General features: G+C 43.1%; 1 protein-coding gene and 1 long non-coding RNA gene across 2 annotated transcripts; both read left to right on the top strand.

Moving 5' to 3' along the window:
• The first annotated feature begins 313 nt into the window (after nt 1-313).
• Nucleotides 314-25,580, top strand: ERICH5 (glutamate rich 5). The gene is made up of 3 exons (XM_047725851.1): nt 314-558; nt 19,974-20,885; nt 22,857-25,580. Exons 1-3 carry the CDS (start codon nt 501-503, stop codon nt 22,967-22,969), a joined length of 1,083 nt encoding a protein of 360 aa, XP_047581807.1. The 5' UTR covers nt 314-500; the 3' UTR covers nt 22,970-25,580.
• A 187-nt stretch (nt 25,581-25,767) lies between these two features.
• LOC125097811 (uncharacterized) lies at nt 25,768-27,911 on the top strand. Its single transcript, XR_007126622.1, has 2 exons — nt 25,768-27,162; nt 27,388-27,911. It is a non-coding gene; the product is annotated as an uncharacterized LOC125097811 (long non-coding RNA).

Below are 27,911 nucleotides of genomic sequence, written 5' to 3'. Positions count from 1 at the left end.
GACTGCCATCCGAAGCTAGTCTACCAATCAACAGTCACTGACCACAGTCGCCTCCTCCCCTCTCCAGCTATTTAGTGATGATTCAGATGAGCCCTCCCAGCCCTTCGCCCTCGCGGGGGACACCATCCCTGTCCCTGCTTCTGAAGCCTTTTCCCTCTCCTCCTAGACTGCACTCCCCACCTTCTGCCCACCTGGCTCCCTGTCCCTGTCCTCTGCAGCTTCTTCGCTCCCCCCTCCCCGACCACCCCCTCCCACCCCCTCCACCTCTACCGCGCACCCTCCCCTCCCCAGGTGCGCACCGCCACCTCCCCAGGTGCGCACCGCCACCCGGGCACGCCGCCGTGCGCTTGCGCTCCGCACCCGCCAGCGCCGGACGGGCAGAGTTGCAGGAGCGCTGCGCCGCCGGTGCGTTCTGCGCGGGATCCGAGCTCCGGGCCGACGCCCGCACGGGGCCAGGACAGGTGGCTGCGCTGGTCCACAGGGCCGCCCTTCTGTCCGCGATGGGCTGTTCCAGCAGCGCCCTCAACAAGGCCGGCGACAGCAGCGGGCTCCGCAGAGGTGAGCAGGGGACCCAGCCCCAACCACGCCCGGGCCTCGGGATTCGAGTCGGCTTGCTCCCCGGGGATCCGAAAGGTGCGACTCGTGTCCGCCCCGCCCGGCAGGGGGCGGGCTGCTCGCTGACGACCGGAGTGGGCCCTGAGCGCCTCGCGACTCCCTCCGGAAAGCCGCCGGACCCGCGGTGTGGAGGTCCCCGTGCGCCCCGCCGCGCACGCTGCCCGACGCGGGAGGCCAAGGGCTGTGCCCGGGGTCGCCCTACCCGCCGGGCGACCGGGGAGGTGGCGTTCAATCCCTACCGCGGTTGGCGACGGGTTCCCTTAAACAGATGAGTGTTTTCCGACCCTTAAAAGAGGTGCTCTTTTATCTCCCCAAAGTACGAACTTTCAGATTATATAAAGCTGCAAACTCACTGGGAACTGGGAACTATTCGTCTGGTCGTGAGGAGAGACGTGGTACCCATTTTTCTATTGAGACCTTGCCCTCTCGTCAGCCTTTCAGCATCAAAGATGGTACAGGTGGACGGAAGTTCACTCCATCAAGTAGGTTCTTGCTCTTTTGAAGAGGTCAGATACACCTTCCCCTATCCTTGGCTTCAGTATTTCCTGACGAATATCCATGGGGTAAAACGTGGTCATCACCTAAATTCAACAAGTGTATTTTGGACGTCATTATGTCATAGCCAGGTGTCTGGCTAGATGCTGGAGATACAAGTGACCCTATTTGGGGAGGGGGGGTTAGGGATCAAAGAGGCAATAAACAAGTTAAATGATTAAGTTTCTGACAGTGAGAAGTGCTGTGAAAAGAGTAAGAGCAGATTAATTAACTAGAGAATGACTGGGTTTTATGTGCACTTCTAAGATTTTGAATGGCTAACATTTTTAGACAAAGTTTTGAAGGTTAAGCAAATTCCTTCAAGTTATTTTGGAGTCCTACTCAAGGCTAACGCTAGGGGAAATTTTTTTATTCCAGTTAATTCCTTTTCAGAGGTCTTCTTTTAGCACCTTGTGTTATTCCAATAACAGAAACGTCTTCCTCTCTGATTCTGTAGTAGAGAGCACAGGATTTTCGTGAATGCTGTTTCAAAGTTCAGACACTGTGTCCTAGTCAGAAGTATGTGTTGCAGTCATTTTCATGGTGTATGATAAATTTCTTTCTTTTTTTTTTAAAGATTTTATTTATTTATTTGACAGAGAGAGATCACAAGTAGACAGGCAGGCAGAGAGAGAGAGGAGGAAGCAGGCTCCCTGCTGAGCAGAGAGCCCGATGCGGGACTCGATCCCAGGACCCTGAGATCATGACCTGAGCCGAAGGCAGCGGCTTTAACCCACTGAGCCACCCAGGCGCCCGATAAATTTATTTCTAAAAGCAATAAAAAGTTTGGAAATAGGCAAAGTCATTAAAACCATATATATAAGAGTGATTCCAAACCCTTTGTCTCTGACAACAATGTGAAGTGATGGAAAAATCCATTCCTAATGTACAATACTCGCTAACCTTTCTTTTAAAGAAACGAAAGCCTCATACCTCAAACATGCTCTCAAGAGGCCAGTGCAAAATAATAATAATAATAATAATACATTTAAAAAAATTTTAGAGGCTAGAACAAGGAACAATTTCTTTGATGTTTCACTTTATTTTATGAAATGAGGTAGATTTTGCATTCTGTTCCATGACAAATCCTTGTTGTTTTCAATATGAAAAACAAGAAAATTGATGCTTCAAGAAGATAGACCATATTTTGGTTTATCTTATCCCCTTCTGTGGCCCCAGATATCCCAGGAGTAGCATACTGATTTAAGAGGCAGAACACTAGGGGTACTTGGATGGCTCAGTGAGTTAAGCCTCTGGCTCTTGGTTTTGACTCAGGTCGTGATCTCACAGTCGTGGTCTCATGGGTTGTGAGATGGAGTCCCATCCTGAGCCATGCCTTAGGCTCCACACTCAGCAGGAGTGGGCTTGAAGAGGCTCCCCCTCTGCTCCTTTTCCTTGCATGTGCACACTGTCTCATGCCCCCCCCCAATAAATAAATGGGGGCGCCTGAGTGGTGCAGTTGGTTAAGCCACAGACTCTTGATTTCCACTCAGGTCATGATCTCAGGGTCCTGGGATCCCTGGCGTGGGCCTCTGTGGCCAGTGCAGAGTCTGCTTCAGGATTCTCTCTCCCTCTCCCTCTGCCCCTCCTCCTGCTCGATCATGCTTTCTCTCTCTCTCTCAAATAAATAAATAAATCTTTTAAAAATACATAAATAAAAAAAATACATAAATAAATCTTTTTTCTTAAAGCTGAGCACTATATCATCATTATAGATTTTATTTTTTACTTTTTAAAGATTTTTTTTATTTATTGAAGAGAGAAAGTGCATGCACACATGTGAAGGAGCAGGGAGAGAGGGATAAGTAGACTCCATGCTGAGTGCGGAGGCTGGGCTTGATCCCAGGACCCTGAGATCATGACCTGAGCTGAAATCAAAAGGGAGCTCAGCCACCTGAACCACCCAGACACCTCTCATTATAGATTTTTTTTTTAAAGATTGCATTTTTTTAAAGATTTTATTTATTCATTTGACAGATAGAGATCATAAGTAGGCAGAGAAGCAGGCAGAGAGAGAGGAGGAAGCAGGCTCCCTGCTGAGCAGAGAGCCCGATGCGGGGCTCAATTCCAGGACCCTGGGATCATGACCTGAGCCAAAGGCCTTAACCCACTGAGCCACCCAGGTGCCCCGCATTATAGATTTTTTTTAATTGATAAAAACATGACTCTGGGGAATGTTACTCTTAGGGAAGGGCATAAGTATCTAATAAGGAGAATGAGTTTTTAATCCTTTCAAAACATAATGAATAACCTTGTTTTAAAAAATTTTTTTATCCATATAAGTCACACCCTTTCATTTTTTATTCATGCTTTCCTCATTGTTCTAAGTTTTCCTGGATGTTGTTCTGAAAGAAATGTTAAAATGCCTAACAACCAGGTTTAGCGTATAGAAAATTAATCCGCTGCATAAATTGCTCAATGCACATATTGAATCAGTCAACAGGTGTATTTTGCTTCTGGTCCCCAATCACACAATACTCTCTTGTAATTGGATACTATTGTATGTTCATCAGCATTTCAACTCCATGATCTTGGAGGCTCAATAAATAATTCATTCCTGTTTGTGCAGCTCAAAACTTCTTTAAATCCTAAATCCAATCCTAAGTCTGTGTGTATGAGTTTTAGATTAAGAAAAAAAATCCAAGTTTATTAAATGTCCTGTAAGTACCTTTATTAAGTGTACCCCTGGTGCCTAATAATACTTGGCACATAGTTGTTGAATTAATTACTTCACTTAATCTTTATGACAATACTGTAAGTATTATTATCTCCATTTCAAAGATAAGGAGCCCTGTGACCTTGGACAAATTATTTACTTTTCAGAGTCAGAGCTGGGCTTTGAATTCAGGTCCTCTGCTTCCAGAGCTTGACCTATTTCTCCTTATAAACAGATTTATTTATTTTTTTTTTAAAGATTTTATTTATTTATTTGACAGAGAGAGATCACAAGTAGGCAGAGAGGCAGGCAGAGAGAGAGGAAGGGAAGCGAAGCAGGCTCCCTGCTGAGCAGAGAGCCCGATGCGGGACTTGATCCCAGGACCCCAAGATCATGACCTGAGCCGAAGGCAGTGGCTTTACCCACTGAGCCACCCAGGCACCCCTATAAACAGATTTAAATCTGTTTTTGCCTCAGATCACTCTGGATCCCCATTAGAGATGTATGTCATCCACTTTCCAAACAACAAAAGAAATCTAATAAAGTATAATATAGTATTATAATTTAATAAATTTAATAATATAATTATAGGTTTATCATAATCCCTAGATAAGATCTATAGTAATAAATATGATACAGTTGTGATATATAATAAATATATTTGTTCTATATTTATATATAATAAACATGTTTTAATAAGTATTTATTTATCCCAAACGAGTCAGTAAAATATGAACTTTGTATTTACTTCCAAATTTGAACTAGGAATATTTGGAAGACATTTATTTAACCCTAGAGCTATTTTGAGCAGAGTACATAGATGTAGAGAAGCTTCTGGTGCCCTCCCACAGGGATACAGATAATCCTCATATCCTACCAGACATTCTTTAAATTCACAATATCAACCTTAAAACCACATGGGTTGATGTTAAAATATGAGAACTAGCCTGTAGACTGGATTTGCACTGACAAATTCTGAATTTTCTGTTCAGTAGCTTAAGAACTGTCATACATGACATAGTATTAGCTTACAAGCAAAATAATCATTAAATAGTGGTTTGGGCTAGATTACCTCTGAGATCAATTATGACTCTAAAATCCTGTACCATCAAAATCTGAAGGTACTTATTTTCTGGGCTTAAATTTAAGTCAGATAGCGGCTATTTGGTTAGGTAGCTGTTAGGCTAAATAGGAAAAGCTCTTCCACTGATCACATGGCTGTGTTTGCTCGGACCCATCAGACACTGAATCCCACCGAGCTTCTTTCCCTCACCTCCGAAGGTGACTGACTACGGAAAGAGACGTGGGGGATCAGGACACAGATGGGTAGTCAGACAACTATCTAGTGCCATCAAAGTGTTGAACAGGGCCTGGTATATGCTAGTCACACATAGGTTTTTACTGAATGCCCTAAAATGTGGGAGGAAAGAGGCTTTTCTTTCTAAAAGGACGGTGAGACAGATTGAGTGGACTTTCTTGTATTTGTGGAATCAAGTCTAAATTTGGGGCCATATTCTGTTCAAAATTTCTGTTCTTTTCAGCACCCCGAGGGTCTGGTGGAATGGAACACAAAGGTTTTGTTGATTTTAGGGACTTTAACGGACCCACGGGTCTCTAGGTCTTCATACCTGAAGCTTCCCCCGCTGTGCTGCCACCTCCTATGTGCATGTGTGATCCTTGCTCTGCTCTTTCCTAATCTAAATGCCAACTGTTTCTGGCAGACTTCTTCCTGAAATCTTCCAGCTTCAGCACCAGCACGGACGAAGTAAATAGATGGTCATTATTAACAAATTCACTGCTAGGTTAATAGGTACATTTCCACTGCTAGCTATAATCATTTGTTTATTCGACCCTCAACTCTCCACTCGCTGCTTGGAGTCCATGTTACCAAGGCAATTGAATGAGGCTTGAATTTCACACTGTTATGTGAATTGTTCTTTGTACTGCGGAGATACCTTCAGCCAATATTTTCACACAGTGACATTTCAGTCCTAAGTAGACAAACGTTTTTGCTTTGTAATTGAAGTCTAAATATCATCAATATTACAACTCATTTTAATAGGCTTGGCTGCAGATATTATATATAAAAATGGGATTTATTCCTTTATAATGCTGGAAGTCAGGGTGCCTTTGTGGCTCAGTCATTGGGTGTCTGCCTTTGGCTCAGGTCATAATCCCAGGGTCCTGGGATCGAGCCCTGCCTCGGACTCCCTGCTTGGTGGGGAGTCTGCTTCTCCCTCTCCTACTCCCCCTGCTTATATTCCCTCTCTCACTGTGTATCTCTCTGTCAAATAAATAGATAAAATCTTTTTAAAAAAAATGCTGGGTGGCTTTAAAAAAGCCTGGGTGGCTCAGTGGGTTAAAGGCTCTGCCTTCAGCTCTGGGTCATGATCCCAAGGTCCTGGTATCGAGCCCCACGTCGGGCTCTCTGCTCAGCAGGGAGCCTGAGTCCCCCTCTCTCTGTCTGCCTCTCTGCCTACTTGTGATCTCTCTCTCTGTCAAATAAATAAATAAAATCTTTAAGAAAAAAAAATGCTGGAAGTCTAGACCAAGTCTAGTATGTCTTTGTGTCCCTTCTAGAGCCTGGCACACAGAGCTTGGCAAGTCTTTGTGGTTGGGTGTTTATTACATACAGCTAATTAAAATGGAATATAAGGACCACATACGTGGCTCAAAAATTTGAAAACATTTGAAAAATGCATGCTTTGAAAAGTATACCTCCTGCCCTATTCCCATCATCTGCTTAGTTCCAATCATGCCCATGGGTAAATACTTTTATTGAGTGGAGGTTTTTTGGATACTCTTCCAAAATTTGTTTATGCATTGCAAATATCATTTCCCACTCCCATCTACAATATACAATGTAATTTTTAAAGATTTTATTTATTTATTTGTCAGAGACAGAGCAAATGAGAGAGAGTGCAAGCAGGGCGAGTAGCAGGCAGAGGGAGAAGCAGGTTTCCCACTGAGCAAGGAGCCAGATGTGGGACTTGATCTCACAATGTGGGATGTGGGACCTGAGCCGAAGGCAAGACACTTAACCAATTGAGCCATCCAGGTGTCCCTATAAAATGTATCATCCCCACTATTTTTCACCTTGTGTTTTTTTCACCAAACAAAATGGAGATCTTTTTATATTGATATATAGAGAATGTCTTTCTCCTTTTTTACCCTTGCTTAACAATCTATTGTGTGATTTGTTTGACCAGTCCCCTACTGATGGACATTTGGTTTGTTTCCAATCTTTTCCTGTTGCAAACAAGGTTGCAGTGAATTCCTTTATATATACATCATTTTGAATGTGTGCAAGAGTAACTGTGGAACCATTTCCCAAAAGTGGCATTACTAAGTCAAAGGGTATGTGCCATTATGATTTTCATGGATAACTGCGTAAATGCCTTCCTTAAGACTTGTACCAGTTTACTCTCTCATCAATACAGTAAGTTTTTTTTTTTTAATTAAATTGAAGGATTTTCGAGATTAGTGCAGCCACATCAAAACATGGGCTTGGAGGGGAAGGCAGGAGACAGGTAGGAGTTCCCACTTGGTTCTGGGTATTTAAGACTCTGATCCCCACAAGAACCTTCTAAAGCAAACATCAGTATCAGCAAAAACAGCTAGGAAACTGCAGCTTAGCGAGGAGAGATAACTTGCCCGAGATCTCAGAGCTAGCAAGGGATGGGGCTGCAGCCCAGTTCGTGTGACTCGGGAGCCCCTGCTCTTCTTACAGTCCAGTTCCATCTGGGGTCCAGCCCCTCTTCTGCCATAACTCGTTGTATCGCCCACCCTGTAGGCAGAACACAATCCCTGTCTGTCCAGTGGATGCATGGGTGGATGGCTGGACTGACAGAGATGGGGATTCAAGGGCATGAAGGTATCACATAGAAAAGCCGAGGGAGAGTAGGAATCGGGACCCAGGGAATAACAGAAACTTGGAAGGCAACGTTGGCTGTGGTGGGCTTGGGAAGAGAGTGGGTTGTGGAGAGGGTCTCCTAATCAGGCAGGCAAGTGTCAACACAGCCAAACAAAGCTTCACTGTGTTCTTTTAAATCATGCACCTGTAAGGTTGCCCCACATCCCAGCTAATGTGCACAGTTTCACTTCTGTGTTAATGTTTTACAACATCGGGTTTAAAATAAAAACCTACCACTTGTGGGGGGTTCCTGCAGGGCTCACCAAAACTGATAAAGAGCACCAAACTTGGCCAGGCTTCAGCACCTGGTGTGTTTAAGGGTATGTAGTTCCAGGTAATTTTTGTTTTGTTTTGTTTTTAAGCAGGACCCGCAGATCATGACCAGAGCTGAAATCAAGGACCGGGCCGACTGAGCCACCCAGGTGCCCCACATTGTTTTTAATAGCTAAATGTCTATGGGAATTGCTTTATGAAGGTGGACAAAATAGGCCAGGTGATGATCGTATGCTCAGAAACAAGGAATGGTCGTTGGAAATAGGCAAGGAAAAGAAAGGGCAGCCTGTGTCAGAGGGGCAAGTTCAGCTGACATCACTTTCTTCCGCATGGAAGGGCCCAAGGGGCTGTGGGTCCCCAGGATAACTGGGCTAGGCTGCAGTCACTGGGTGGGCTAGAGTCCCACATCTTAGGGAGGATGACCCTCTTTTCTCAGACTACACACTCAGCAGTCCCTTTGGCTGCTCCTCTAGGCTGGCTTCTCCAATAAGACAAAGACCTCAAGACTCGATAACATGTTCTTTATTCATACTGAACACTCCTCGACATTCGAGTATGTATGGTTCTGAACACTTGCTTTAGATGAGCACATCATATAAGGCTGGTTACGTAAGTGAAGTGTCCAAATGTGCCTTAAATAGGAAAGTCAAGATAGAAGATCAAGAAGCATCCATAGACAGCAAAATGACATCCCTGCCCTCTCTATCTACTTTAGGGTCACCAAAAGTCACATTTCATTTACAAACAGCACACTCTGTAGCCCTGACAGTGTAGTTCAAAGTGGGCATCAAAATAGCACCAATTAACATCAGTTAGGATAAAATGAACTTGACCTCATGAGCCAAAGATCGAAACTTCTCTATGTTTCAACAAGCCTTCCCTATGACCTGAGCTCTAGCTTTTCCTGGCTTCTATTCCAGATGCCTCTTCCCCATCAACTCCCCACGCGCCCCCCTGCCCCCAGCTTCCCAGAGTGAACCTCTCTCTCAGTGATTGACCTGCCTCCTCTCCATTAAAAGAAAGGTCTTCGGGATCTACTTCTTTGGATGCACCATCAAACCAAGTTATTGTGTTTTTTGTTTTGTTTTGTTTTTGTCTATGAGTTAATTGCCTGTTCCTCTTACCAGCATTTTCCCATTTGGGGACAATACTTCCTCAAGCCTAAAATATATTTGTCCTTACATTCAGTGAAAAGGACCTTTCTGCTTTATTCAGAGGCTTGTTTTAAAAATGTCTTTATAAAGGGTCCCTGCAGGATGAAAACATGGCACACTTTGCAGACTGCCCTGATTGATCTGTCCTTATTATCTTCTCAGTTTCGCCCAGCTAATGCTCCTCTAGTCTATTTTTTCTTTTTAGTAAAAGGAATGCTTTCTCACTTTTTTTTCTTTTTAGTAAATTTGCAAAAGAAAAGGGACTGTTAAAAATATTAAGTTAGTAATAACACAAGTGGTACAAAAATTAAAAATCATAAAAGTGGTATGTGAATGACCAAAGTTTTTCTACAGTTATCAGATCTTATTTTGCTAGGTTACATGCTCTTGTATTTTTGCTGCTATACTTAATAAAAAAACACACAACTTTTATTTTTAGATTTATAGAAAGACTATGAAAATATACAGAGAGCTCCCACAGACCCCATACCTACTTTCCCTTATTATTAACATCTTATGTGAGTAGGGCATGCTTATCACAATTAATGAACCAATATAGATACATTATTTTTTAAAAGATTTTATTTATTTATTTTAGAGAGAGAGAGAGAGCAAGAGCGGGAGGAGGTGCAGAGGGAGCAGGAGAAGCAGACTCCCCCCGAGCAGGGAGCCCGATGAGGGGCTCAATCCCAGGACCCTGAGATCATGACGTGAGCTGAAGTCAGACACTTAACTGACTCAGCCACCCAGGCGCCCTCCTTACATTATTATTATTAACCAAAGTCCATGCTTTATTCGGATTTCTTCAGTTTTTCTCGAATGTCCTTTTTCTGTTCCAGAGTTCCATCCAGGATTCCAGAATGTGTTTAGTCATTGTGTTTCCTTAGACCACTCTTGACTCAGTTTCTCAGACATGTTTTAGATGACCTCAGACATGTTTTAGATGACCTTGACAGTTTTGATTACTGGTCAGGTATTTTCTAGACTATCCCTCAGTTGGGTTTTGTCTGCTGTTTTTCTTTTTTCTTTTTTTTTTTTTTTTTTTAAGATTTTTTATTTATTTATTTGACAGAGAGAGATCGAAAGTAGACAGAGAGACAGGCAGAGAGAGGGAGGGAAGCAGGCTCCCTGCTGAGCAGAGAACCCGATGCGGGACTCGATCCCAGGACCCTGAGATCATGACCTGAGCCGAAGGCAGCGGCTTAACCCACTGAGCCACCCAGGCGCCCCCGTCTGCTGTTTTTCTTACAATGCTCCTGGGGTTGTGGGTTCTGGGAGAAAGATGACAGAAGTAAAGTGCCCTTTACACCACATCATCTGAAGGGTACACTTTTTCAGTCAGTGTGACTTATTACTGCCTCCCTAAGCTTCTCTAATCCTCCCTTTGAAGACTCTGAAGCTTGGGAAAGGGTAAGTGTAGGAATTTATTTTATACTGTTGTCTTACCGAAATCTTCTAGCTTAATCATTACCGTGATTCTTGGTTAAAACTGCCTCTTCCTAAATCAAAGCTTTTTCTTATGCCCTGCTTATGAAGAAGCTCATTAAATTCAGTTTTCAAATGTCTGTTCCAGAGCCCCATGCTGGCCTCCCAGGTGCTTAGGACTGTAAGGGGAAGACAAGTGGCTTTTCATTCTGGAAAAGAAAATCCCTCAGTGCAATCTGTACTGTTCCCTCACTGTGGAGGCAAAGTCATCTGAACCGAGTATGGGTCCGCAACCTGAGAGAATCATAGCAGTGGTCACCTGAAAGTCCTGGGGTCCTACTCAGTCTGCCACTGCTCTTCTGGTCCTAGGGCCTCAGGGGGGGCACTGACCATCCACCCATCCATTGTAAATACAACTGCTCTGCTGTAAAATTTAATATTTGATCCCAGACCCCAATTTGCTAACTACTCATGGGAATACTCGGCTTCTTAGGCATGGGCACTTGCTCCTGGCCACAGGCTTTCGTACCCTGCATCCCCCCAAGTCAAGCACAGGCACCGTGGCTGAGCTAGGGGAACAGCCATCTCACACTGGTGTGGCCACCTGCTTGCTGCCCTTGGAGTGCAGGGTAGAATAGAACATGCATTAACCTTAAGTTCAGAGGAGAAATCAGAAGGCTCCTTTTTCTGGACCTCCCCAAGGAGGGGGGCTTAGCAAACCCAGCCGGTTCTGTGACATGAAGGAAGCTTGAGAAAAATCTCCCTCTCTGGTGTGATGCTCACTTAGACCAGCCCAGGCCCTTGACATTGCTAAATCAGCGTACTCACCTGATCCCCAGTGCTGACTATATGACAGGTGAGCATGAGGATGGAGCCCAGACCCTCTGTCTAAGGATGAGCAGCAATGCCCATGGGGAGTGAGGAACACGACACCCAGCAGTTCTGTGCATTCACCATCCCCTTTCGTCTTTCCTAACCTGTTCCCTTGTGCCTTTCCCTGGGGACCCCAGAGTGCAGCTGGGGATACCCTAACCACATGGGGATCTCGTCCAAATACAGATCTTGGTTCAGTGGGATCTAGAGTGGGGCCCACGAGTCAGCAAACACAGAAGCGATAAAATAACTCCCGGGTCATGCTGATGCTGCAGGTTCTGGGCCCATAATGTGCCTGAAAGCACCCAAGACTTCCAGGTAGAATCAGACTTCCTTGGGCTTGAATCTGAGTTCTGCCCCTCACAAGCTGCGCACTGCTCCTAGATGAAGGCTCGTGATCTGTTTGTGCCATAATTTCCTCTGCTTCGTGCTGGGGATAATAACAGACTTGCCTTGTGGAGTTTTTTTAGGAAGACTGAATGAGGTAATGTACAAAAAGCTGAAGGTAGGGGCACCTGGGTGGCTCAGTGGGTTAAAACCTCTGTGTTCGGCTCAGGTCATGATCCCAGGGTCCTGGGATCGAGCCCCACATTGGGCTCTCTGCTCAGTGGGAAGCCTGCTTCCTCCTCTCCCTCTACCTGACTCTCTGTCTACTTGTGATCTGTGTCTGTCAAATCAATCAAATAAATCAAATCAAATAAAATCTTAAAAAAAAAAAAAGCTGAAGGCAAAGTGCCTCAATGAACAGGAGCTGCTGTTGTTCCTCCTGGAGAAGCAGGGTGGGCGAGGTCTGTTGAGGTTGGTCAAGTGTCACAATGTGGGCTTGTCAGAGACATGATCTTCATTTTTTTTCTCCTCTGCCTCGGTCATTGAAATGCCTTTGATTTTGAGACTAGATTTCTGCCCAAATGCTGGATCCGCAGGTGCCAGTAATGAGCATCAGTCAATGAAAAAAGTGTCTTTTCTTTCTCAGTGGTGAATACTGTTGCTCATTTCAAAAGTGATGTTTTGCGCAACAGCTTCTTTGAAATAAGAGTGTCTCTTCTAGGAGTCGAAAAATAAACAAAGGAAATGAAATTGGAACATGATTTCTGCAGGAGGCGACAATTTGTCATTACTTTGGCCCTGTAGCTCTTACATATCAGCCTTTCCCCTCCCTGGCCCTGCATCTCTGCCTCAAGTGTTCCAGAAGTGTCTCCCCAATGACATGGTCTTGTTCCTCTATAGTTAAACCTCAACATCAGGGTTACCTTCAGACTTGATCGAACTTACTCTGGGATGGTGAAAACTCATCTTAGAGAGTTCTGTTAGAAGGATGGCTTCTCCAGTCTTTATTTACCCTCTTACAGGATTTTTTGGTCATGGTTTCATACTTCAGTTACTTGGGGTTTTGCATAAGTTCCCCTCCCTTCAAAATGAGCGCCCTGTTCACATCTGCTCATTACAGAACACACTGTTGGGGATGAGCCCACAAGGACAGTGTTTGTAGACACTTTGGTGAGAGAAATGGGCAGAAACATCTAGAGCAGCACCTGTGGGCCCACAGATGTTTGTTGGATAAATGGTAGGATGAAATTGAGGACAAAGCAGAGTAAGAAAAGGAGAAGATGAGTAGACTCTTCCCTGGAGGCTGATGCCTGCTGAGTCTTGGTTCCCAAAGGTCCAAAGTAAAGAACCTAGAAATGGTGGCAGTGAGGGAAAATACCAGGGCACCCCTTTCTCACCAATTCTCTAGAAACCTGTGAGGTCTTTGGGATGTCTAATATGTCACAGCCATGGGATAGGAAATATTGACCTCAAGTTTTCCTCCTTGCTGGGTAGAAACTTTTCATGTCTGATCAGGGTAATGAACTGAGTTGAAAAGCTTCCATCATAATGTGAATTTCAGGTATGTTAGCTCTCATTCTAATCCCTTCTGTAATGTTGCCTAGTATTTCATTTCTTTGTGTGCCTATCACAACGGTGCTTACAACAAGGGTTCTGTTAGTTCAGCTGTCACAATAAATTTGTGCACGGGTCAGCTTACAACAGAACCAAGAGAGATAATGAGCACCAAAGGATTAGGCCCAGAGCAGTGTATGATTTGATAAAATGTAGGGTTCAGAAAACACACACATCTTTTTTTTTTTTAAATTTTATTTATTTATTTGACAGACAGATCACAAGTAGGCAGAGAGGCAGGCAGAGAGAGAGAAAGGGAAGCAGGCTCCCTGCCAAGCAGAGAGCCCAATACGGAGCTCGATCCCAGGACCCTGGGATCATGACCTGAGCCGAAGGCAGAGGCTTTAACCCACTGAGCCACCCAGGCACCCCAACACATACATCTTTAAACAACTTTGGATGTGGAAACAATGTGTCCCTCCACAGTATTTATTACATAATAATACAGATTAGGCCGAGAATGTCTCCTATGGGTGGACCAAAGATCTCACTGCTTTCCAAGTTTGCATGCTAGGAGAAAGGATGTCGTACCTTCTTCACTTTCCAGTGTTTAGGGGCATGTTTATCCCAGTTCCTTAAGTTGCAGTTCATTCTTTCCGTTGCTACGTTAGCTGTAATTTATTGGCAAGGCCACCAGGAGGCCATAAAGGACCTTTGTGAAATTGGAAAAAGATGCCCTCCCCACCGCTGACACCGCTTTGCAGGTGCACAAAGGCTGGAGTTCAGCTCTCCCTCGCCCCTCTGCAGGACACCCTCTGTGGTGAGAAACCTGCACCCACCTGGCTGTTGCTGCCCTCGGTTTACCAAGTACCTGCTCACGTCACACACTCTGTTGGGGACCTACACACATTATTGCCTCAGTCAGTTCTGTGAAGAGGCCTGAAAGGCAACTGTCTGTCATATCCCCATTTTGCAGGTAAGGAAACTGAGGTCTTGAGGGCTTAGGAACTTGTTCAGCTCACACTGTCAATTAAATGGTGGAGTCAGGATTCACATCCAACATCAGAATAGTCTGGAATGCACTGGTCCAGCTGAAGAGAGGGGAGGTTAAGCAAATCCAGAAATTGTATTTGCCTCAGCGTGTGGGGATAAAAATCCTCTGAAGGATAGAGATCTGGTGCCTGAAGGGAAGTGTTTGTGGTGACTGTGGACTTCATTATTTTATTCTGTGAGAAGTGGTTTGAAACTACCATTTGTTTTCCAACTGTTTCATTTACTTACTCCAATCGCTCTTTGTTTCTAAATAAGCTTAGAGGAAGGTACCAGAGTTGGAATGAATGAAATTACTTTACTTTTCTGTTTGTCTACCATCCTCTCTTCCTTGCTAGCGCCATCGACTGAGGTCTAATACTGGTGATGGTTAACATGGGTTATCCCCCAGCAGTGCCAGTCACGAGCTAGTGCTTTCCACTCGCAAGGCGACACACGGAATCCTCACAGCAACTCTGCTAAAACTGTTCCCACTTTACAGCTGGTGAAACTGAGGCACAAAGAGCCATGATCAGGCTAGTGAGGACAGGAATCAGGACTCAGACCCACTACCTTATGGGTGTTGTTTTCAAGGTCATATGATCTCTGTCCTCTCCTTGAGAACAGATTACCCTCTTCTGTCACATAAGAGAAAGAACTTTTGGGCTGTTCATTAAGAACCATGACCTCTAAAATACATTGATTTCAAAATTCAAGCAGAATGCAGTTAATCGATATAAATACAAAATGAATGTGTCACTATACTTAGAACATTCTCTCTCTCTCTCTCTCTTTCTTTTGGTGTTCATTTTATTTCTTTTTTCCTTTAAGTTTTTATTTAAATTCCAGCTAGTTAATATACAGTGCAATATTAGTTTAAGTTGTGGAATTCAGTGATTCATCACTTACAAACAGCACTCAGTGCTCATCCCCACTGGTGCCCTCCTCAGTACCCATCACCTGTTTAATACCCCCACCCACCTCATCCCCTCCAGTAATCATCATTTATTCTCTGTAGTTAATACTTGGTGGTCATTTTATTTTATTATTTATTTTTTTAAAGATATTATTTATTTATTTGACAGAAAGAGATCACAAGTAGGCAGAGAGGCAGGCAGAGAGAGAGGAAGGGAAGCAGGCTCCCCGCTGAGCAGAGAGCCCGACTCGGGGCTCCATCTCAGGACCCTGGGATCATGACCTGAGCTGAAGGCAGAGGCTTTAACCCACTGAGCCACCCAGGCGCCCCACTGGTCGTCATTTTAAAGATGTTTTATCTCCTTTGGGCTACTATAGGAAAATAATAGAGACATGGCATATCTTCTGTAACATTTCCCAGTTTTGTTGGCTGTTTTCAGGCTGTATTATAAAAATGTTCTGTGTTGAGGACATTTGCCTACTTCAAGTTTATCTGTAAGATTAGGAAAATACCTAAGAATGAAAATTGATACTGTGATCACGGACATAGATGTTCTAGTTATGTGGCAAAAATTGATAGATCGCTTGGACACTTGTGACACTATTTGTGGATAGAGAACTTTTCACAAAGCTTTTGATTTTGGGAAAAAAACTTGGTTGGGTCTGATGGCATAATATGTCTTTCAAAATATACAACTGAGTGACTTCGTTTGGGGTGTGTTGTGACATCCCCCACGGCTTTCTGCTCTAGAAGATTGATGCCTCTGGAATGCACCCACAGCAGGCCCAGCTGCATGGAAGTCGTTTGTCTCATATAACTGACAGTACTAATCACTGTAATAACTATTTTACCGGCAAATGTAATTTGGCAGACATCTGTGATTAGTATATTAACACATTTCCCTGTTAATTCCCTAAGGCAGCCATCTCCAGAACATCCCTTGTGAAATCTAAATGAATCGTCTCCTCATAATGAAGTTTCTTTATAGGCCTGAGAAATCCCTTTTGTTAAGTGGCCTAAAGGGCTATTCATTTGAAAGCTTCATTCATGATGAGACCTGAGGGAGAGCCAAAGGATAGCCCTTCTCCCTGTTCCAACATCTGACTCCCGGGGGACCCACTGCCAGGGCCTGGAATCGCCCCCAGTTCCCAAACTCTGTTGCTCCAAGCCTCAGTTTACATTACTTTCCATCTGGAGCTTCAAACCCAGTCCCAGAGGCAAGATGGGAAATGATTTGATGTGAACAAATGTATTAAAAAGAGAAACAGGAGCACCTGGGAAGCTCAGTCAGTTAAGTGTCTGCCTTGAACTCAAGTCAAGATCTCAGGGTCCTGGGATCGAGCCCCACGTTGGGCTCCCTGCTCAGCGGGGAGTCTGTTTCTCCCTCTGACCCAACCCTCTTGTGCACTTTCACTCACTCTCTCTCAAATAAATAAATAAAATCTTTAAAAATAAATAAACAAAAAGAGAAACGATTGGCAATGAGTTGAGTTAATGATAATACACAAACTAAGGAAGGGAAGAACTATGACATTATTAACTCAGGGAGAAATGAAAACTAATTTATGCAAAGTAATAGCTTACTGTTTGGCTCAGTTCCTCCTAGCAGACATACTCATTCTATGGACATGCACCTGGGTATTGATTTACCCAAATAACATAATTCCTATTTTCAATGATTGCTAATATACAATAGCTGAATTGAAAAGAAATGTGAATGTGTAAAGGGAGAGGGTAGGGGGTGACAGATGTGGGAGAAGGAGCAGCCCACATCTTTATTTTCCATAGTGGGACTGAGCAGAAATGCCCAAACGGAGAGATTATGAACTAGCAATTTGCTTAGAGATATAGAAGAAAAATATTCCTCCAATACAGCTAAATGAATTAAAATACTTGCCACTAGGGAAGTGAGAGGAGATCCAAGGTTTTTTTTGTTGTTTTTGTTTTAAGATTTTATTTATTTATTTGGCAGAGAGAGACACAGCAAGAGAGGGAACACAAGCAGGGGGAGTGGGAGAGAGAGAAGCAGACTTCCCTCCGAGCAGGGAGCCCAAAGTGGGGCTCGATCCCACAACCCTGGGATCATGACCTGAGCCAAAGGCATACACTTAACGACTAAGCCACCCAGATGCCCCAGGGGATCCAAATATTAGTTGTGCATCTCACATTAGATAATGAGATGTATGTACACCTATGTAACTGGGGTGGGGAGTAACTTAGGGAAAAAGATTAAAAATGATGAAAATAAAAACAGGGGCACCTGGGTGGCTCAGTGGGTTAAAGCCTCTGCCTTCGGCTCAGGTCACGATCTCAGGGTCCTGTGATCGAGCCCCGCATTGGGCTCTCTGCTCAGCGGGGAGCCTGCTTCCTCCTCTCTCTGCCTGCCTCTCTGCCTACCTGTGATCTCTGTCTGTCAAATAAATAAATAAAATCTTAAAAAAGAAAAGAAAAGAAAAACAATCTTCAGGGGAAAAAAAGATAGAAGTATATCACCTAGAGGTCCATTTTAACATGTTGGTTTATTTCCTCCAAGTTATTTTCACCCTCTGTTTGTGATTGTCTTTCTCTTCCCCCTCTTTCCCTTCCAGTGATTAACAATGCTGTAATCATACTGTGATAAAATTGATAGCTAACTTACTGAGCACTTACGGGCACAGCAGACTGTGTGCTAATACACGCTTTATATGCATCATTTCATTTGATTAACCCCACTGTGCGTGATGAAATTTTAACTTCTATCATAATTATGTTCTTACATTAGCATATGGTCTTCATAATCATCTTTCATGGAACAAATTCTTGTTTGATGAATATTCCATCCAGCAGAATATGTGCCTTTCCCCCAAATTATTTGACTTTTAAGTTGTTTGCCAGCTTTTGCTGTTATAAGGAATACTGAGATGATATATTTAAAGCTTTTTCCTGACATGTATGTTTTTAGGATAAATTTCCAGAAGGAGGATTCCTGGGTCATAGAGTAGAATCATGTTGCCAAGTTGCTTGTCTTAAATTGTCTAGGGCATGTTCACGTTCAGTGCTTAATGTGATGCCTCATGCGGCTTGGAGACAAGTAGTGAGAGAGAGTCACTGCCATTTTATAGACGAGATACTTAGGAGCTAAGTCTTCAAGGTCACACAGCTGGAGAAAGGGCCAGGATTAAAATGCATGGTTCCCAACTCTTTCATGACTTCTGCCCCTCCTCCAAAATGAAATGAAACCCAGGCTGAGCTGTCCCTGTACTTTCCCTTCCCAGATGTCTTAGTTTTCACCTAGTGGAGCTTCTCTGTCATGGGACTCTTTCCTTTCACTGAGGGCCATTCTTCTTTAGGAAAAAGGAAGACCTCTCTAGCAGCCCAAAAACCACACACTGAAATCTTCTACCAGGGCTAAGGAGGAGAAAGAGCAAGAAGCAGAAAGAACAGGAAAAAACAAAGTGACATATACTTACTTAGAAAATGGGACAGGAACCATGAGAAGGTGTCTGAGGAGCAAATATGAAAACACCGTGGTTTTGGTGGACCTTAACGCTTCAGATAACGTGTTTGGGCTGAAGACAGTATAGAAGTTTGACTTAGGGAGTGTTAGGGTCATGGTATGGCCTTTCTTTATTCAGTTGTACACAGGACTTTCTTGAATGTTAAATGTACTTTTTTTTTCTTTAAGATTTTATTTATTTATTTGACAGAGAGAGATCACAAGCAGGCAGAGAGGCAGGCAGAGAGAGAGGAGGAAGCAGGCTCCCCGCCGAGCAGAAAGCCTGATGCGGGGCTCAATCCCAGGACCCTGAGACCATGACCCGAGCCGAAGGCAGCGGCTTAACCCACTGAGCCACCCAGGCGCCCCTTAAATGTACTTTTTTTTTTTTTTAAAGATTTTATTTATTTATTTGACAGAGAGAAATCACAAGTAAGCAGAGAGGCAGGCAGAGAGAGAGGAGGAAGCAGGCTCCCCGCTGAGCAGAAAGCCCGATGCGGGGCTCGAACCCAGGACCTGGGATCATGACCTGAGCCGAAGGCAGCGGCCTAACCCACTGAGCCACCCAGGCGCCCCTAAATGTACTTTTTAAAAAAGATTTTATTGATCAATTGATTGATTTGAGAGAGGGGAGTAGGGGAAGAGGGAGAGGAAGAGAATCTCAAGCAGACTCTGTGGTAAGCCTGGAACCTGACGCGGGTCTTGATTCCACAACCTTGAGACTCTGACCCAAGCTGAACCCAAGTCAGACGCTTAACCGACTGAGCCACCTAGGCACCCCTAAATATATTTCTTTTTTTTTTAAATTATCATATAATGTATTATTAGTCCCAGGGGTACAGGTCTGTGAATCGCCAGGTTTACACACTTCACAGCACTCACCATAGCACATACCTTCCCCAATGATGTCCATTCTTTTTTTTTTTTTTTTTTAGTTGATAGAGATTACAAGTAGTCAGAGAGGCAGGCAGAGAGAGAGAGAGGAAGGGAAGCAGGCTCCCTGCTGAGCGGAGAGACCAATGTGGGGCTCAATCCCAGGACCCTGGGATCATGACCTGAGCCGAAGGCAGAGGCTTTAACCCACTGAGCCACCCAGGCGCCCCTGTCCATTATTTCTTGATGGTGATATTCTTTCTCAGGCTAGAAACTAACCAACAATTTGATTTCTTTTTCTTTTTCAAATGAATGATCAAAAAGTAACATTAAATATGTATTTTTTTCAGTCACAGAAGAAAGTGAGTCCTGCTTTGCCCAACCCAAACCACGGACACTGGGAAAAGAATCCACTCTTTATGGCAAGGTGGAAAAGGAAAGTCCTCCCCGCTTTGAGAAGCTTAAGATTTCAGTAGTGTCTACAGCTAACAGTGTTAAATCTGTCCGTGAACGGCCCCTGGCAAACAGTGCTGCGGATCCACCAGCATCCACAGGAGAGGCTCAGCCTCTAGACAGACCCGAGGAGTCAGGGCCACCCCAGCCAGGTGGCAAAGATGATACTGCGGGTCTGGGAGGAAAGAAGAAAGACATGGGAGCGGTGACAGAGGCTCAGCCTTTACAAGGAAATGCTGAGGCCGAATCTGGAGGAACAGACCCCAAGTACACCAAGCCTTTGAGGGCCACAGGAGAGAGGGGCTCTCCAGGAGCAGTGGAGGGTACTGAGAATCCACAAACTGCCAGACAGATGAAACTTCTAGGAACATCTGAGAAAATCCCTCCTCTGGAAGTAGCCAGAGAGCCACAACCTCAAGAAGCAATGGGCAAAGGTGAACAGACCCAACTCCCAGAAACAGTTCCCAGGGAGAAGGAATCTCCAGAAGTACTGGAAGGAAGTCAGTTTGTGGAAACAGCTGGAGAGCGGCAACTTCAAGAAACGTTGGGAAAAGATGAGCAGTCCCAACCTCTAGAAACAATTCCCGGAGAGAGTGAAACACCGGAAGTGTTGGAAGGAAGTCAGTTTGTGGAAACAGCTGTAAACAGTGAGTTGCTCCAGAAAACTCCCGAAGGTCCCAGAAACATGGAGCAGAGTCAACTTGAAGGAATGATAGCTGGAAGCATGGAGCATCCAGTGGGAATTCTAGAAATTGGAGCAGATATGGAAATGGTCAGGAAAAGTCACACTAATGAAGAGGACCAACACATTGAAGGTAAATTTATGCTGGTTGTGTAGATGTGCCACATGAGAGATCATCCCTGGGGATCTCTGTTTCAGGTGGTTGGACTTCATTTGACCCAAACCAAAAAGGCTTCCATACCTGGAAAACAGGCTTTTGGCTCTCCAGCAGAAATTTTCTACACTTGGTCTTAGCCAAATGGCTGGGAAGTGATCCAGCAAAAATTTTCTAAATCAGGGCGCCTAGGTGGCTCAGTTGGTTAAGCCACTGCCTTCAGTTCAGGTCACGATCCCACAGTCCTGGGATCGAGTCCCGCATTGGGCTCCTAGCTCCGTGGGGAGTCTGCTTCTCCCTCTGACCCTTTCCCCTCTCATGCTCTCACTCTTACTTTCTCTCTTGCTCAAATAAATAAAATCTTTAAAAATTTTTTCTAAGATTTTATTTATTTATTTGACACACAGAGAGAGATCACAAGCAGGCAGAGAGGCAGGCAGAGAGAGAGAGAGAGAGAGAGAGAGAGAGAGGAAGGGAAGCAGGCTCCCTGCTGAGCAGAGAGCCCAATGTGGATCATGATCCCAGCTGGGATCATGACCCGAGCTGAAGGCAGAGGCTTTAACCCACTGAGCCACCCAGGTGCCCTAAAATTTTTTTCTAAAGCATAGTCTGTGTCTACAATTTTTAACCTGGAGTTTCATTGTTGAATGCAATTGGATGTTGAAGGCAACGTGTTAAAAGTTCTGAATTTTTCCAAGTTTACTTTTCATTGGGACCAAGTATGGGATGAAGATCCAAAGTAGAGATGAATAGGTGGTTAGCGGGGAACTCACCTAATGAGAGAACACCCAACTAATGGACAGAACAGGACAGTTTTCATCCTTGCCAATTTATCCTTAGGAAAAAAAAAATCACTGTCAATCTGCTGCTGTCCTCCCGCTGGCTTCTTGTCCCTATGAGAAGACTAGAGACAATGCATCATCTCTTGGCATATGGGTTTTTAAAATGTACTTGACCAGCATAAAAGATGGCATCTATACTGTTCCTTATTACGGTCATAATTTTTAAAAAAATGTCTTCTAGGCCATGATCTACATTTTGGTGAGTTTTAGCTGCATACTACTGTGTAATTGAGTAAAGCATTCATTCATCTGCTTCTTAACTCATTTATGACCACAGCAGCAGTTTTTGAGTCCCAGTCATATGCCAAGTGTGGGGGCTATAGGGGTGAGGGATAGGCCCTGTTCTTCAGGGGCTCACAGTCTGGTGGGAAGAAGGCAGAATTTAAACAAATTACCACAATCTATTGAGGTAAGTGCTTTAATGAAGGTGTATAGAAGTGCTCCGGGAATAACAAGGGAGGAGCAAGTAAAAACATGTATTTGTCAGACTAGGGTTATCAAACTTGCGTTGTTAGGGCCTAGGAGAACGACAGTGAGTCAAGTGAGGGGCATGTGTTGTATCTTGGGGAGCCCTGGGCATGGTAGTGAACAGGTGCACCAATGTGTTAAAAGAGCAGCTGCCTCGGCTCTGTCCATGAGCATGGGGGCCAGTGTTGCCCATGCTGACTTCTTAGGGACACAGATTTGTATCTACAATGTCCAGACTTTCATTTCTTTATTTTTCAGACTTTTAACTGTTTGCAATTAATGATTGTTTTCTTTAAACACCATCATGGCCCAACAAAATAGGTTTATGGTCATGCCTAGACCACCTTTTCATTTAAATATAAACAGAACTTTTAATTTATAATATGTTCTGCTCTCACTTCTTGGGTAATTCTGCAGTCTCATTTTATATAGGAGGATGCCAAGGTAGGAAATGTCAAGTGACATCGGCCATTCAGAGGATCTGAGAGAATCAAGGCAATTGCCTCTCTTGACCCCACCAGAGAAACTTACTAATTAGACCTAGAGAACAAAAGCTGCCCCATTGGAAACCAACTGTCAGGTACTTTATTGTTAATGACAAATGAGCATCTCTTAATATCTCCTTTGGTTACTTTTCCAGGTGAGACAGGAGAAAAGGTTGGAACAGAGGCGGAGAATGAGAAAAGAAGTGAAGGGCCTGGAACAAAAGAAGAAGAAACAGGGGAAGCCGTGGATCTTTCCGCAGCCACATAGATTGGCGTGATCGTAGAAGGATGAATGGACACAGTGTGTTGTAACAGAGAAAAAAATGGACTGAAGTGTGTGGGTATAGATCTTATCTTTTATCTTATCTTTTAATGTGTATGTATTTTATACAAAGAGTGTGGTTATCATGTTCTTGATGTTCTTCTAAGCCATACACAGTTGTCTTAGGCACTTAGAATAGTAATACATCCAAGACTGCAGCAGCCATCGCCCATAACAAGTAGGGTGTACAATTACTGGAGGGTGAGGGTGTTTTCTTCATTGTGGTAATAGGTTTGTTCTGTTTAGAAAATGAGACTCTAAAAAGAAGGTATAAGCCTTAGCTGTAGGGGGGTTGGAGAAAGGAGTTAGCACATATTAGGGAGCTCATGATGATAATGTTACAGTTATAATTACAATGGGATAAGAAAGAACAACAATGTCAGGGCAAACTATACCTAGTGTTTCTTTCCTGTGGCAGAATTTAAAGCTGGTAGGAACCTTGGAAAGTGTGTCCCTCTAGTTACATCTCATCTGAAGTCTGTCTACTGCAGCTGACTCTCATTTATCACGGTGTGTTAAATGTGTTAACAAAATCCTCATCACAGGAACGCATCTCTGGTGCTATTGTAAGATCAGGCATTTCGACACCGAAAGGCTACACATTTTCCATGTGCCATTTTGAATTTTGCACTTACGTGAAGGATTTCAATTGGTGTTATCCTTTCATCTGACATTAAAGGTATTTTAAATAAATGGACTTTTAAATGTATTTCAGAAGCAACAAACAATAAGAATTCAAACCTAGATTAGGGCGGCACCTGGATGGGTCAGTCGGTTAAGCATCCTTCTCTTGATTTGGGCTCAGGTCATGATCTCAGGATTGTGAAATCCAGCCCTACACAGGGCTCTGTGTTGAGTTTAGAGTCTGCTTAAGATTCTCTCTCTCCCTCTCTGCTCCTCCCCACCACTCCTGCACAGGCTCTGTGCGCACTCTCTAAAAACAAGCAAAACACCTAGTTTAGTTGCCTATGTGAAGTTTATTCCTTGGGTCCTATTATTTTTGTTTGTTTTTAGATTACTGTGGTTTAATGTTAGGTATTAGAGGTAGAAAGGAGCTAAGCAATTAGAATTTAAAAACCATTTATAATGGGGCGCCTGGGTGGCTCAGTCAGTTGAGCATCTACCTTTGGCTCGATCCCAGGATTGAGGCCCGCCTCTAGCTCCCTGCTCATCGGGGAGCCTACTTCTCCATCTCCCTTTCTCCCCTGGCTTGTGCTCTCTCTATCCCAAATAAGCAAATAAAGTCTTTGAAAAAATAAATAAAAACCATCTATAATATTTCATTAATGTTAAAATGATGTACCATTGAAAGTTACTTTTTAAGAATTCTTCCAATATTCCCAAGGGGTTTTGGTAAAAGATTATATATGAATGGTAACGATGATACCAATCTTGTCTACCCTTGAGTGCCTTGTGTTCATGAATATCAGGATAGAATTATATTTTGGAAACACTTGGTGTCTTTTCTTATTTGCAAATATCTATTTTTTAAGATAACTGTTCAGATGAATTAACTAGACTCTTTTACTTTAGCTTTTATATTAAAGTGACTACTAAGATGACCTGTAAGTAATTTCAAGAATATAGGCTACAGGGAAGAATTATCATCTTTATTATGATTTTAATATTAGTTTATGTTTGTGACTTTAAAGAGGGGAAGTAGACAGCAAGAGGAAGTGCTTGAGTAGGTGATATCCTCTTTTCTGCCGAGTTGCTAGATTGTGATTTTGTTGAGAGCAAGGACCCTTTTATGTATCTTTAATGCAGGCATTTAGTCCCTTCAGTGGAACACGAAAGGTGCTTGATAAATATTTGTCAAATCAGTAAATGAATAATGAATACCAAGGGCTCCCATTTACATTTAATTCATTAAAAAAGAATAGATTTTAAAGATCAGTTTGTGTAACACTGACATTTTCATGAGGGCTGCTAAGCTCAGTAACAAGCTGTGTATTTGGTGTAGTTCTGAAAATGGCACTATGTTGTGGCCAGGAAGTGAAATAAATCAGAACTGATAGAATAGCTTTCAAGCTGCCTTTTATAATCCAAGGGGGTTTTCCCTGACCAAAAGGTATTTTTAAACAGATATCTAGTAAGTAACAGATATCTAGTAAGGAGAAAATGATAGTGCTTAGTGTAACTATGAACGATCACCTTAAAAGGTAGAATTGTACTTTGTGTCAAGTACTCAAATAGTAGGCTTCGTTTACTTAATAGGCATGAAGATCCATTCTCTGTTGTGTAGGGTTTTTTTTTAATGGGTAGCATGTGTTAAAGAGACCTACTCAGAACTGGTTCTTGAAAGAACTCTGTCTCAAAGGCATTATTATAGAGTTATAAGTTTTCTAATTGTTTATTAATCTTATTATTTCCTATTAATTTCCATTTATTATTAATTCCCATTAATAATAAATTTAAATTAATAATTCTATTATCAATTTCCATTAATTACTAAAATAATTTATTCTTAGATTTTGTATCTAAATTTATAGACATTTCTGGCACTTTTTATACTTTGGCCTTTAATGTGGCTACTAAACATTCTTAGAAACTGTTCTTTTAGGGCGCCTGGGTGGCTCAGTGGGTTAAGCCGCTGCCTTTGGCTCAGGTCATGATCTCAGGGTCCTGGGATCGAGTCCCACATCGGGCTCTCTGCTCAGCAAGAAGCCTGCTTCCCTCTCTCTCTCTCTCTGCCTGCCTCTCCGTCTACTTATGATCTCTCTCTGTCAAATAAATAAATAAAATCTTTAAAAAAAAAAAACTGTTCTTTTAGATGATATTAGTATTTTTTAATTCAAAATTTATATATTAAAATGTTCCATAATATGTGAATGTTCTAGAATTGAAACATCTCATCTAAATATTTAGTTTTTTAAATAAAGTAATAAGTGCCTGTAGTAAAACTCAATACAGAGAGGTATAAAATGGGCAGTGAAGTTCTCCCTCCCTTATCTTTAGTCCTTCCACGAAAAGATAAGTTTTCTTGCATATACTCCCACAAAAAGGTGATATATATGCCATGCTTTATGCCTAGGAGAAAACATAAGTGTGTATTTACATATCCACATTTTAAAAGACAAATAAGAATTTACATAGCCCTTGTGTTGTGAAAAGTGCATGTAAAACCACTAATCTATCCTTTCCTGTGTTAGAATTTTTCTCTTTTGCCAAGACCGACAGACAGCATAGCCCAGGGCATTCTTCACTCTGAGAAGAGGTCATCAGTTTTGCCCCAGATTTAAAACATAGAAGTTGGACAAAAGGCTTGAGCTGTTTTGTAATGAATTAATAGAGAAACTATCATTAGGGGTGGATTCTTTCATCCTGGGGTGCTATATAGCCCCAGGATTGTAACCCCATTTGTGTTCTACTAAGCTAGTTGCAGTATTTTCTACAAATAAGTGGGAGGGAAATGGTGAATAAATGATTTGCGGGCTAGCAGTCCCAGTAGGGAGTGAATGTTTGCATTTACCAACAGAGGGCACCAGTCGCAAGGCTAAGAAATTCCCAGTCTCACTCCAGAACTCTTGTCCAGTACGTCGCCAACCTGTGACCTTTATTGCCTTTTCCATTTTGACTTTGGAGTAAGAGCTCTTAACCTAGCTTGGAGCAGTCAAAACACCCAAATCCCTCTTAACAAAGGCTTTTGTTCCACACTTGCCCTTGAATTAAGAATAAGAATGGCTTTCAAAGGAAATGGTGTCGTGTCCCCTCCTGGTCCTGTCCCTACTCCCTACTCCCCCCCCACCTCGGCATTTAACAAATCCAAGAGCATAGGATAGTCATGGCCAAATAACCTTGATAAGTCATGGCCAAATAACCTTGATAGGGTTTGTATCGGTGCTCTTCAGGAAACTACAAAAACTTGTTTGAGCACCTAACATTACAAACATCTCATTTTTGTAAAATGATTTGCTGACCACTTGTGAACATCATAAAGCCATTCATTAGCTCACCCCCATGTATAAGGTAAAGGGAGAACGATCCTCTCCTTTTTCTCTCCCCACACCAAATAGCAGGACACGGCTGTGACTGAAAAGTTGAAAGCGTTTGCCCACAAGGTATCATTTAATCTAAAACTCTGCTCCTCTCTTCCTCAGAGTTTATCAAGTTAATGAGCGTTTGGTTATACTCGCAAAGTTTTATTTATTTTTTTATTTCTTATTTTCTTAAAGATTTTATTTATCTATTTGACAGAGAGAGAGATCACAAGTAGGCAGAGAGGCAGGCGGGGGGGGGGGGAGCAGGCTCCCTGCTGAGCAGAGAGCCTGATGCGGGGCTTGATCCCAGGACTCTGGGATCATGACCCAAGCCAAAGGCAGAGGCTTTAACCCACTGAGCCACCCAGGCGCCCCACTCATAAGGTTTTAATTACAGAAACAGAATCAGTGTAATCCTAGACAGCAGCTTACAGGGATGGAATTTCTCTTTCCAGCTGTTACTATCAACAAAAGCTAGGGAACTCCCTGGCATTACTAATCCCGTGTAGAATCCCATTGGAGGCCGTTAGCTTATTTTAGTAATACCACTCAGCAGGCTTATTGGACAGTATAGGGAATACTGTAAGCTCACACCCATATCATTATTTCTGTGGCTAATGAAAGAAGTCTCCAGACATCAAAGCCAGGTTTTAATAACTCTCGAAGGTGGAAGAAGGTTTAATAATGTGCTAAATTGAGATGAATAAACATGATTTTCCTACCCATTATTGGGAACAGAGATCAGCAAGCCTCACCAATTTCCAGAAAAAAACAGTTCTGAGAAACCAGTTAGGGATACTATTTTTTTTTTAAGAATTGAAGTATAATTGACAAAGGGATACTCACTTTGGTTTGAAATCCGCCTCATTTTTTTTTCTTGTAGAACACAGATGGTTCTCAGATTTTTT

This window comes from Lutra lutra, chromosome 4 (assembly GCF_902655055.1).
Source record: "Lutra lutra chromosome 4, mLutLut1.2, whole genome shotgun sequence".
In the NCBI taxonomy this organism is placed as follows: Eukaryota; Metazoa; Chordata; class Mammalia; order Carnivora; family Mustelidae; genus Lutra; species Lutra lutra.
The sequence above is the reverse complement of the archived record's forward strand: the minus strand, read 5'-3'. Positions and strand labels throughout refer to the sequence as shown.